Here is a 13,643-nt window from a genome sequence, read left to right as displayed (position 1 = left end):
GTTTGAAGGATGGGTCGGGTGTGTCCTTCGTGGCCCACCATATCCCAGAATTCATAGCGCGGCCCAGCCAAATTTCAGCTGCCAACAATGGCGGCCGCTACTAAGTTTTAAAATTTAACGAGGGAGCACTACTTACTTACAATGAATTCCTTACACTATATAATTTTCCCGTCAGTGTTGGGGAATTCTCAATGGTGCTTGGTGCCATACCCTCAGGGACTTTAATGTTATATAAAAACACTGACAGCTCAATATCTGCCTCAGTCACTCTCCCTGATCCAGCTGAGTCAGCAGTGGGAAAAATCTGCTTTTCACAGGAACTTGGTAACAGCAATAAGAGAATACGTAGTTTATTCCAAGAAGATATCATGTCTCTCCCATATATAGAATATCTTACTGGAACCGACATGTTCCAGATATCACCTGGAAGACAGTCTGGATGATCCCATAAATATCTACTTGTGAACAAGGTGAAGGAAATCTCATATAAAATTCTTCATAAATGTGACCCAGCCAGTCACTATATGGTAACATTTAAAAGAGACATAAATACTAATTGAACTTTCTGTGGGGATCATCCAGAAACTGTGGCACATCTCTTTTGGTTCCTCTACACAGAGATTCTGGAAGAATTTAGCAGTTTTGTTATTGTCCATATTTTAAGGGAGTTTTCTTTACGATGGGAAAATGTTTTATTCTGTTTCTTTAAGTTCCCCAGGAAGAATGATAAATGTTTTTTTATAAAATATTTGTTAATACTTTTAGCTATTTTATATCCATAAATGTAAGTTTATTAATAAAACACCATATTTCTGCCTTTTTATAAGGATATGAATTGTACATACAATCAATTTCAGACTCAACCAACAAAAAGCCTCTCAGAACAATATTTATATGTTGATTTTTTTCGCCTACTCATATCATCATTTTTTTACTCCTGGTTCTGTATGTTCATGTTCTGTTCTTTTGTAAACTTCATCTGTTTGTATGTTGTATACTCATTGTGTTTCAATAAAGTTCGATTTAAAAAAAGGTACGTTCTAAACGAAGCTTCAGACGTCACTGATCACGTGACTCTGGCCAAACGAATCAAGCCTCGACACGGTGCTTCTGAAGCAGCGCGTTGATCTTTCTGACACACGCACCGGAGCGTCAGCTTCAAGCGGACCATCACTACGTCTCACATCTAAAGGTGTCAAGGTAACTTTGAACTGAGTTCAGTCAATCTGGAGTTTTTCCAAGTTTTCTGTTGCTCTCTGTGAGAGAAGAGCGTTAAAGGCGGGGCTCTCCAGAGTCCAGCAAAACAGGAAACCACAGCTGGGTGTGTGTAAGTGTGCAAACCAATAGAATGCATCGTGGTGGGGGGGGCATCACGGGCAAGAAAAAAATAAAATAATCGGTCGTACCCATGCTTCCCCGACGTCATGCCAGCGCATATTGGGAAATTCGTAGGCACCGATCGGTTTTCTATCAGCCATTTGCTGGGAGTAAGGGCGCCCTCCGTTTGCGAGGTGCGCCTGCTGCTGGCGGCACAGGGAGGAGAGGGCGGGGCGGCGGGGAGTCTCTGGCTGGCTGGAGCGGCATCTAATAACCAACTCGCAAAACAAAATAAAAACAACAAACAGATATTATGGTACAGACTTATAATCTGCACCCATGTTTTTTCTACATTCTATAAAGTGAGCGCGAGAGCCCTCGGTGCGCCTGCGCGCTGCTGAAGTCAAAGTAAACTTTATTGTCATCTCCGCTACAGACAGTCCAGCATATAGAGAGACGAGACGACGAGGCTGCAGTTACAGCGGTGCAAGTAAACAAACAATAAATATAAGAAGAGTAAGAAAATAAATCTACACTTTAGGACTCGGGGTAAAGGATCAATAACAATTTAAATTTATAATTTACAGTTTGATGATTTAAAGTCTCACACAACCCGTCAAAAGGGGCGGGGCCGGCTGCTTCCAAGTAGAGCACATTTCATTTATAATGATGTAAATCCAAGCCCATCATGGATTCACGATCTGAATCCTGGGTTGTGTGAAATCCCAGAAATCAACCTTAGACAAAGTGAATCTGTGAACTAAGGTGTAGGTCTGTTAGGTTAATTGTGCTGATCCTCGGGTTGGGGGATTTGTGTTTGTACTGGAGCGCAAAATTCAAACCAATGGAAGATGGACAACAAAAGTTCAAAGCCATCAGGTGCTCAGTTTATGTATTTATTTTTGGCCTACATCAGTAAGAAATGCCAAATTATATACACAAAGTTACAGGAATCACCACTCCTGTTATTCATGATGATTTCAGTAACATCACATAATAACATGTAACGTTATTATGTGATGTGCGTACTGTTAATGCTGATACTGTGGTGAAATTCTCTGCTTCTTTTGTGTATTCTGCATCTATTACGTCAGATTGTCTTACCCCTCATATGGTTGAGAATTTTGCCAATACCCTGTTAACTACATGTTCCTCCATCCTCGACACTGTGGCACCTATTAAAATGAAGCGCCCCAGAACTTACTCACAATGTTGGTTAAGTGACTCTGTTCGCGCTCTACGACGTGCGTGTCGGCGGGATGAGAGAAGGTGGAGGAAAGATAAACTCCAGGCATCTTACGACATCCTACGTACTAGTCGCTTGAAGTTTCAAACTGCTGCCAAAATGGCTAAAGCAGCTTTTCTTTCAAAAATTATCTCTACCAATGGTAACAATCCTCGAATTTTATTTAAAATGTTTAACTCTGTGGTCAACCCCTGCCCCACTATGCCGCTGCCGTGCTCCACGGTTCTTTGCGAACAATTTTTAAATTATTTTTTAGATAAAGTCTCATCTCTTAAATCTGCTCTTCCTTTAATGACAGGCCCTGCGTTTACCCCTGACTGTTCCTCTTCCTTCTATCAGTTTGAACCCGTTTCACTCCCTACTCTTAAGCGTCTGGTTGAACAAATGAACAATACTAATCTCGTATATGATGTTCTTCCATCTCGTATAGTTAAGGACTGTTTTAGTGCAATTGGACCTAGTATATTGTCCCTTTTGAACTCTTCTTTGCTCTCTGGTTGCGTACCATCAGCCTTTAAACATGCTATAATTCAGCCTGTTCTTAAAAAAAGGAACCTCGATTATAATGATTATGCGAACTATAGGCCGATTTCCAAGCTTCCGTTCTTGGCCAAAATTCTTGAGAAGATAGTGTTGCTTCAACTCCAGGCCTACCTGGATGAGAATAGCATTAATGATAAATTCCAATCGGCCTTCAAACCACATCATAGCACTGAGTCAGCGCTGCTCCGAGTTCTCAATGACCTTCTACTAATGGCTGACAATGGACGCTCCTCGGTCCTAGTGCTATTGGATTTATCGTCGGCTTTCGATATGGTTGATCATAAAATCCTATTGGCGAGACTTGAGCACGCTGTAGGCATCAAGGGTGTTGCCTTGGATTGGTTTAAATCATACTTGTCCAATCGGCTCTCCTCGGTTCACTTGGCCACTTCCTCTTCCTTCGCTGTACCTGTCTGTTGTGGTGTCCCTCAGGGATCTGTGTTAGGCCCTACTCTGCTCTCATTGTACATGCTTCCATTAAGCGCTATCTTTGAGAAATATCACATCGCTTTTCATTATTATGCCGATGACATTCAGATCTACTTTGAGTTAAATGATGACCTAGCTTTGTCCTTGAATAGTTTTCGAGAGTGCATGTGTGAGGTCAGGCAATGGCTCCTGGCAAATACTCTTATCCTTTATGATAAGAAAACTGAAATTGTGGTCTTTGGCAGTGACGTCCTTCGTGCCAAACTTCGTGATGCTTTTGGTTTTCTCACTAGCTCCTTTTCCGACACTGTTAGGAATTTGGGCGTGTTACTTGACAGCTCATTTAAACTTGATAGACAAGTGTCTGCTGTTGTTAGATCCAGTTTATACCAACTCCGCCTTATTTCTAAGGCCAGGCAGTACATCCCGCATAAAGACCTGGAAAAACTCATCCATGCCTTTGTAACTTCGAGGCTGGATTACTGCAATTCACTCTATTTTGGACTCCACTCTCCCTCCTCCATAGATTACAGACAGTCCAAAATGCTGCTGCACGCATTCTAACCAAAACTAAGAAGTTTGCCCACATTACTCCCGTCCTAGCTGATTTGCACTGGTTGCCTGTGAAATACCGTATCCAATTTAAAATTCTGCTGTTTACTTTTAAAATCACTAATAACACAGCACCGAGCTATCTTAAGGAACTCTTAAGCTTATATGTCCTGCTAGGGCTTTAAGATCATCCTCACAGTTACTGTTGGTGCAGCCTAGATCTCGGCTGAAGTCTAGAGGTGATCAAGCGTTTGCCCTGGCCGCACCAGAGTTGTGGAACAACCTTCCCATTTGCATTCGGGCGTCTGACTCTATTCAATCTTTTAAATCACAGCTTAAAACGTATTTGTTTAATCTTGCGTTTTCTACCGGTTAAATGCTGGCCTTGTCTGCAGTGATTTATTTTACTAATTTTCCTATCTTGCTTTTTATTTGCGCTGTGTATGTCTTATCCCCATTGTGTGTTGATGGCACAGTTATATTGTGCTATAGCTATGTGCTATAGTTATATTTTTTCTATTGGTGGCTTTTTCCTGTGAACATAATTCTACACTTTTATTTTTATGACTCTGATTATACTTGTGTTAATTTGTTCTATGTTAAGCACTTTGGCATGCCGTTGGTTTTTAAATGTGCTCTATAAATAAAGATTGTTGTTGTTGTTGTTGTCCTGTAAGCACAGTCTGCCTGTGTCTTTTCTCTGCAAATGAACATTTTCAGCCAATATAGGTAATACATCAACATGGCTGCCGTGGCTAAGTTAGGAATATTTATAATGTCATTTCCAAAACTTGCATATGATCTGCAATTTGTAGCAGATCTACTGACTGTCACAGAGCAGCTGGAGCAGTCTCAAATGCAGGTCAGTCCACTGCTGCCCCCTGTGGCCAAGTGCCATAGCTACTGCTGGATGAACTCGTGACACATGTGCACCTGTTTCTATGAACACATTGAGTCTGAGTGGCTGCACTTACACTGGTGCATTCAAACATATTGAAAGATGCCAGCAATGTGGATTGTCAAGACTCAAACCAATCCACATTGCTGGCGTTGCATCTTTCAATGCCAGCAATGGCAGGTATCAGTGCTCAAAGCTTTTGTGTTTGTTTCCAACAAGTTGCCCACCTCGGGAAACAAAAATGTGTTCTTTTACTTGTCAGATGAACATATGAGACACTTTGACTCTTCAGTGCAGTGTGGAGCCTAACAAAGATCTGTTTTGTGTCCCAGCTGATCAGCAGGAGGAGGAGAGTCTGACGGAGCAGCAGAGGAACATTTTCAGCTACTTGGACTCAGCTCAGCCACTACAGAGGAAACAATGAGCTCAACACAGAAGGTGACAGACAGAGCAGGACCATATGACCAAAGATATTTATCACCATATACATTTGAACATTTGCCATAACGATGTAGCTGACGATAGAATTGACAGCAGACAAAATACTTTACAGCTGCACAACTTTATTAAAAACCCATCAATGTATTTTCACTGAAACAAGCAGCTGTTGTTTATGTGTTTATGTACTAACAGCTGGAAACATTTCATAAAGCTTTGTTTGACAGAAATGAAGGAGAACATATTTAGTTCATTTGTTTCTACATGAGCTCTGTGTGATTTGATGAGTATCTGAGGCTGAGACCACAGGACTGTGAAACATGATTGTTGGGCTTCATTTCTGTGCTGAACAGTCGTTTAAGATTAGCTGTAAATAACAATTAGCTGATGTTGTTCATGAGACTAAAGTCATCTCACTGTGGTAATGTAAATATAATATGGCCAATATTATAGTTATTATATTGTTGGCATTACTAAATTTGGCTCAGTGCTTACATATATGTGTAAAAAGCAAATGTAGGAGCTGTGATAACTGTGTCTGATAGAATGAAGAGTAGACTGATATATGAAATATTCCTTTATTGGGTGAGAAAATCAGACCATGTCATAACTGCTTTAAGTCACACAGAATAGATATCAGAGCCTTAAACAGGCTGACTTCTGCTAAATGGGTCAAACTGGGCAGAAGGTCTACAAACACATAACATCCTTATAGAATATGATGTAACACTATAGATCAACTTAGCTCAGAATATATAAAGCATATAAACAGTTACAGCAATATGATGCAACAAACACAGCAGCTACTGATCCAAAATACTCAAAGCTTCATAGTCAAAGGAGCTTGCAAAGAAAAGCGTCTGGACTTCTTTAAGTTACTTGAAGACGTTTCACCTCTCATCCGAGAAGCTTCTTCAGTTCTAAGGTCAAATGGTGGAGAGTCCCAGATATAAACCTAGTGGGAGTGACCCCCCACAGAGGGACAAAAGGACCCCCCTCCTCTAATCGCCTGAGCCAAGGTGTGAAACTGGGTGTGGGCCCCAATCAGCCAGAGTTTCGGGTGAGTTCATTGTGAAACCTGGCCCCACCTTATCATGCGAATTCCTGAGGTCAGATGGCCCAGGATGTGAGTGGGCGTTAAGGCGTCTGGGAAGGATCTCAAAACTGGATTATAGATGGCAGAGAGTTGGTGTCGTAAACCCCGCCTCTGTTCAAAGATGGTCGCTCACAGTGGACATAGATGGCTTCTTTCACTCCTCTTTCAAACCATCTGTCCTCTCTGTCCAAAATGTGAACATTGGCATCCTCGAAAGAGTGTCCTTTATCCTTAAGATGCAGATGGACAGCTGAGTCTTGTCCTGTGGAGGTGGCTCTTCTGTGTTGTGCCATGCGCTTGTGAAGTGGCTGTTTGGTCTCTCCAATGTAGAGGTCTGTGCATTCCTCGCTGCACTGTACAGCATACACCACATTGTTAAGTCTGTGTTTTGGCGTTTTATCTTTTGGGTGAACCAGTTTTTGTCTGAGCGTGTTGTTGGGTCTGAAATGCACCGGGATGTCATGCTTGGAGAAAACTCTCCTGAGTTTCTCTGATACACCGGCTACATAGGGGATGACAATGTTGTTGCGTCTGTCCTTCTTATCCTCCCTCGCTGGTGTCTGGTCTTCTTTTCTGTGCCTCTTTGCTGACTTTAAAAACGCCCATTTAGGATAGCCGCACGTTTTGAGTGCTTCCTTTACATGTGTGTGTTCCTTCTTTTTTCCTTCAGGCTTAGAGGGAACATGTTCTGCTCGGTGGTGTAGGGTCCTAATTACTCCAAGTTTGTGTTCCAGAGGGTGATGGGAGTCAAAGAGGAGGTACTGGTCCGTGTATGTGGGCTTCCGGTAAACTTCGATGTTGAGGTTGCCGTTCTCTTCAATGTGCACAGTGCAGTCCAGGAAGGGCAAACAGTTGTCCTTTGTGTCTTCCCTGGTGAACTTGATGTTTTTATCCACAGTGTTAATGTGCGAAGTGAAGGATTCCACTTCTTGTGTCTTGATTTTGACCCAGGTGTCGTCCACATATCTGTACCAGTGGCTGGGTACTCTTCCTTTGAAAGAGCCAAGAGCCTTCCTTTCCACTTCCTCCATGTAAAGGTTGGCTACAATAGGTGACACGGGGGAGCCCATGGCACAGCCATGTTTTTGTCTGTAAAAGCCTTCGTTGTATTTGAAATATGTAGTGGTGAGGCAGAGGTCTAACAGGGTGCAAATCTGATCGGCTGTGAAGTTGGTCCTGTCCTCCAAGGAGCTGTCTTCTTGTAGTCATTTTCTGACAGTCTCCTCGGCCTCCGTGGTGGGTATGCAAGTGAAGAGAGAGAACTGAAGAAGCTTCTCGGATGAGAGGTGAAACGTCTTCAATTAACTTAAAGAAGTCCAGACGCTTTTCTTTGCAAGCTCCTTTGACTACGATGACCTGGATGACTGAGAACCTTCACAGACTCAAAGCTTCATAGAACTGAAACCAACATTTATTTTAGCTCCATTCTGCTGCTGATACATACTTTAGGTTTCTGAACATTAAACTTGTTGCTGCCTTTCATAGTGTGTAACTTGAAGGCCCTGAGTACTTTCTCCCACACTGAAAACACTGGGATGATCACATTATTTGAACATTACCTAATAAGACTGATTCAGCACAGACAGTTATGTTAAACTTTCCTAGCAGTCCTTCACAAACAGGGAACAGTCTGTCTATTCTCTCCATCTGTCAGCTGCTGCTGGCTCTTCCTCCTCCTCTTCCTCACACACTGCTGAGTTTGTCCTGGTGGATCATCAGGGCTGCAAAGCCTCACAGATGATGTGCAGCAGTGGCTCCCTCAGTCTGTCCTCACTCTGGACACTTGCAGTCGTCACACATGGAAATCAAATGTGTGATAAGCTGCAGGATTCAAACACAAGTGTAACTTATAAACACATGTTCATACTTTTATTCCACAATCAGAGAGAAAGAAACAGAGAGAGAGGGCAGGACAGACAGACAGGTGACAGTCTCAGGTGTACACACTGCTACACAACAGCAGCAGAGAAGCAGGATTTAGTGTTTGTGTTATTACGAGTGTAAACAAGAAGAGTTCCAGATGGTGCAGTGGACACATGTGTGACTGCTGTGATTAAAGCATCTTTCTTTCAGCTTAACGAGTGAACCGTCAGCTCGTTCAAACACACGTTAAAGTGCGTTTGGCTCGACACCACCGAACAGAGGCAGCAATATAACACAGCTAACATTAACAGTGCAGTGAATCCTGCTTGTGCCGTGATGTTCAGGACTGCAAACCGAGCAGCATCACTGACTTTCAGCTTGTTGTGTTTGTGGATATATGACTGACTTTAATTATCCACAAAATCATCACATTCTCTGTCAGATTAAGGTCGACTATTGAACGGCGTATATTTTAAAGGCTTTAAAACCAAGTTAACGCTGAAAGTACAAACATCACTAATGTCACATAACTCTGCCGACAAGGCATAGCTATGGCTATGAAATGCTCTTTGTGTATCACTTCTTCACTATGAAAGATGTCATTAATGCACTAGTAATGTCTCATCTGGAGTATTGTTCAATCATTTGGTCAGCAGCTAATAAGACAGATCTTAACAGACTTCAGTTAGTCCAGAATAAGGCGTCCAGATTAGTGTGAAGATGTTCATACTATACTAATATTGATCAAATGCATAATAACCTTTCTTGGCTTCCTGTACAGGCTAAAATATTCTCTGGCTTACTTGTAGTTCTAAAGAAAGCAATTCTGTTAAACACACCACATTTATTCTGCTCAGCTGCAGTATCCAGATGAAATACATCATCATATTACACAGTTTTCAACAAGCTGCAATTTAGTAAATGCTCGAGTTAAAAGTAACGTTTTGTAAAACTGTTACATTTAGAGCAACTTTTAAGTGGAATAAGTTGCCTTAAAAAATTAGAGAATTATTCAAAACTTCAATGAACACTTAAAAGCCGATTTACAGAGCTTTTAGTTGTTGTAAATATTGTAAGACATGATTTGTTTTTGAAACTTGTGTATTGTGCCTCAATGTTATTGATATTATTATTATTATTATTATTGATTGCTTATATTTGAACAATTGTGAAACCTCACTGTGGATGTAAGAGTGAAATTATGTGGATATCTTGAATCCACTTTATTGTGTAATATTTTATGTGAGTATTTGACGGAAGACGAGCAACATCTGTTGTGGAAGCTAACGGGGTTCCTTTAGAATAAACAAACATAGGATTTATTATCACTGAATAATTCTGTATAAATCTATACAAATTATAGAAATATGTAATAGGAAACAACAAAATGATCTAAATTATAAAATAATGTGTGTGTGTGTGTGTGTGTGTGTGTGTGTGTGTGTGTGTGTGTGTGTGTGTGTGTGTGTGTGTGTGTGTGTGTGTGCATGATTTTAGTGTTTGAACAGTCATGAATTATCTTTAACAGCAGGTTGGATGTAATGTGTTAGAACTACCAGCAGGTGGGGATAAGAGACCTTTAAGGTGTTTGGTGCCACGCTCCACCTTCAGGTTTAAAACTAGTGTTAATGGAGTTTGAAGGCTGAGTTTGTTCCACGACTGCATTTCACTCACTGCCTCTGTTTGTATCTCTGTCACTGCAGGACCAACATGGAGCCAGAAGTCAGCGCTCTCAGGAGGCCGACAAACCTCACAGAAGAAAGGGAGAGAAAAAACACACCTGTGACGAGTGTGGGAAGGGTTTTACTGAGAAGGCTAAACTAAAACGGCATCAGGTCATCCACACTGGAGAGAGACCGTTCAGCTGTGACTTGTGTGGAAAGTCTTTTTCCTTGAAGGGTTACCTAAAACAACACCAACTCGTCCACAGTGGAGTTAAAGCGTACAGCTGTGATCAGTGTGGCAGAGCTTTTACTCACAGTAGCAGCTTACAGAGGCATCTAGTTACCCACTCTGGAATTAAGGCATACAGCTGTGACGAGTGTGGAAAGTCTTTTTCCTTGAAGGATTCCCTAAAACAACACCAACTCATCCACAGTGGAGTTAAAGCGTACAGCTGTGATCAGTGTGGCAGAGCTTTTACTCGCAGTAGCAGCTTACAGAGTCATCTAGTTACCCACTCTGGAATTAAGCCATACAGCTGTGACGACTGTGGGAAGGGTTTTACTGTGACGGCTTCACTAAAACAGCATCAGGTCATCCACACTGGAGAGAGACCGTTCAGCTGTGACTTGTGTGGAAAGTCTTTTTCCTTCAAGCGTTCCCTAAAAGAACACCAACTCATCCACAGTGGAGTTAAAGCGTACAGCTGTGATCAGTGTGGCAGAGCTTTTACTCACAGTAGCAGCTTACAGAAGCATCTAGTTACCCACTCTGGAATTAAGGCATACAGCTGTGACATCTGTGGAAAAACTTTCAGCCAGAGAAGGAGCCGAAATACACACCTACGCATTCACACTAGACATGATGTGTACTGCTGTGAACAGTGTGGCAAATACTTTACAACAGACGCAGACTTACAACGACACATGTTTACCCACACTGAGGAGAGACCTTATCAATGTGACCTGTGTGAGAAGACTTTTAAATCTCCACGTCACCTGAGACAACACCAACAGATCCACACCAGAAAGAGACTCTACAAGTGCAGCTACTGTGAGGTATGTATTTATATTGTTATCTTGTCATTTTAGCCTGACTGTTTGGAACAACTCTGCTCATTAAACTGTGTTAGCATGTTAGCAATTCTACTGCATGGAAAAGCAGCTCTGAGTGATTATTCAGATTTTCCTTTCAGTTATGATTTTAGTATTACTGTAGTATTATGGTGGTAGTATTGTAGTTATTGCAGCCCAGTAAACTGAGTGTGTTAACTGAAACAGTCAAATGTAGTTGGACGTCTGCAGAGATGCTCTTTATTTCAGGCGAAATCAGGATACAAATGTTGAAGGACTGACTTACACTGTCTTTGTGTCTTTGTTTAGAAGCAGAGCGACACAGATGGATCCAGTTCTCAACCCTGTCATCACTGTGGTGGTGGGAAAGACTTTCATTGTGACCTCTGTGGAAAAACTTTCAGTCGGCAAAATACCCTAAAAGTACATCAACGTAGACACACTGGAGACAAACTGAAATACTGCAAAGAATGTGGGAGAAGCTTCACCAAAACAAATCACTTAAAACAACATGAACTGATTCACAGTGGGGTTAAAAAGCACCTCTGTGATCAGTGTGGGTCATCCTTCACCACTGCAGGTCAGCTTAAATCACACAAACGAGTCCACACAGGAGAGAATCCACACAAGTGCAGACACTGTGACAGAAGCTTCTCACAGTCAGGTAATCGTAACATTCATGAACGTGGACACATGGAAGGAAACTACAGCTGTGACCAGTGTGACAAGAGCTTCAGGAATCTCAGTTCATACTCTGCACACAAACGATCCCACGTTACTAATAAACTGTTTCACTGTTACCAATGTGCCCAAACATTCACCTCATTGTCTGCTCTGTGCAAACATCAGCGCGATCACTCAGGGCTGAAATCACTCCCATCACTGGATCACAGTGAATCTGAAGACACAGAAAGATCCTCTGGTTTCTGTGTCAGACTCAAAAAGCTTGAGATCAGGCTCCACAGAGTTCAGATAGAATCTCCTGTAAAAATCTGATGAGGCAGCTGTGAATCAAACTCTTCCCCTAGTTCCATTTTAAGCTTTCAAAACTGTCCTACTGTAGTGTTCATGTCAAGTGGTTAGATTTCTTTTCATCAGTTGGTTGAAAACTCTGTTTCCTATTATAAAGTTTTTGTTTTAATGTATTTTGATCCACATAAATGTTTTCTTGTTCAGGTTCTTTATGTTATTGAATCTTGCAAATGTTAAATAAAAAATTCAAATGTAAAATATCTTCACTGATGGTACAAATAAACTGTCCTTTCAGCTTTAGCTCCTAATTTATTCATTATTTATGGATGTAGCACAGCAGCCGTCTCTTGATTAACACATGGAGGGCTCGGGATCTGATGGTGTCGTCTCCCTAATTTGCCCACTCAGTAAATCTCACTCATGGCCAAGAAATTGAAATAAACCTTGTTTCCCTGCTGGATAGTGATCCACTGTAACTCTGCTCCTCCTTCCTGTTTAGGATTTCTGTGGCTGAAGTAAAATTCCCTCCATCCATCACTTATCCCAGCTAACCCAAAGTGAAATAAAGTTTTGCTGGTCTTAAAAAAGCATTACAATAATGGGCATTACCAATGCAAACTGAATGATACAGAAGATGAAAGAAGAGACTTTGATCAGTTAATAAAGCTCATGATCTGGATTCATTGTGGCTGCTACACAGATACTTCTGGGTCACTTCTCTCAGTTAGGAACCTTCCTCACCAAACTGACTGTTGGACCACACCCCTGGTTTCATGAGAAATTGTTTCAGCCATGATTTCTCTTCCTGTATTTCAGAGTAAAGACTGAAGTGACAAATGGAAGCATGTTTAAAAAACACAATGTGAGAGAGACGTTCAGGTCCTTAGAAGTTACCCTGGGTTTTTCTGTCACCCTGCTAGATCAGAATCAGAATCAGAAAGGGTTTTATTACCAAATGTTGAGCAGGTTTACAACATTAGGAAATTGCTGCGGTGCTTCAGTGCAAACATACTGTCATAAAAAAATTGCACTTAAATAGACATGAAAATAAATAAATAAAAGTAAGAATAAGAATTAAAAGTGCTACGTAGAAAGATATATACATGAGTGCAGGTGGTGATCAGTGCCAAACATGGAATGATGCAGTGACACAGCGTAGGGTCATGTGTTAGTGGCGGGGACAGTCATACGGTTATTGTTCATGTGTCCAACAGCAGAGGGGAAGAAACTGTTCTTATGGCGAGAGGTTCTGGTGCGAATGGACCGGAGCCTCCTGCCTGAGGGGAGCAGGTCAAACAGACTGTGTCCAGGGTGAGAAGGGTCAGCTGAGATCCGAGCTGCACGCCCCAGTGTCCTGGAGGTGTACAGGTCCTGCAGAGATGGGAGTCTGCAGCCAATCACCTTCTCAGCAGAGCGCACAACACGCTGCAGTCTCTGTTTGTCCCTGATAGTGGCTCCAGCGTACCACACGGTGATGGAGGAGGTGAGGATGGACTCGATGATTGCAGTGTAGAATTGCATCATCGTCCGTGTTGGCAGGTTGAATTTCTTCAG

The 13,643-nt window shown here is 41.9% G+C and overlaps 1 protein-coding gene across 1 annotated transcript; it reads left to right on the top strand.

Moving 5' to 3' along the window:
* Positions 1–1,082: 1,082 nt before the first annotated feature.
* On the top strand, positions 1,083–12,389 carry LOC143420754 (uncharacterized). Its single transcript, XM_076888897.1, has 4 exons — positions 1,083–1,200; positions 5,318–5,423; positions 10,086–11,102; positions 11,427–12,389. Exons 2-4 carry the CDS (start codon positions 5,406–5,408, stop codon positions 12,111–12,113), a joined length of 1,722 nt encoding a protein of 573 aa, XP_076745012.1. The 5' UTR covers positions 1,083–1,200; positions 5,318–5,405; the 3' UTR covers positions 12,114–12,389.
* Positions 12,390–13,643: the final 1,254 nt, after the last annotated feature.

Source organism: Maylandia zebra, linkage group LG2 (genome assembly GCF_041146795.1).
Source record: "Maylandia zebra isolate NMK-2024a linkage group LG2, Mzebra_GT3a, whole genome shotgun sequence".
Classification (NCBI taxonomy): domain Eukaryota; kingdom Metazoa; phylum Chordata; class Actinopteri; order Cichliformes; family Cichlidae; genus Maylandia; species Maylandia zebra.
This window is presented reverse-complemented; position numbering and strand designations above follow the sequence as displayed.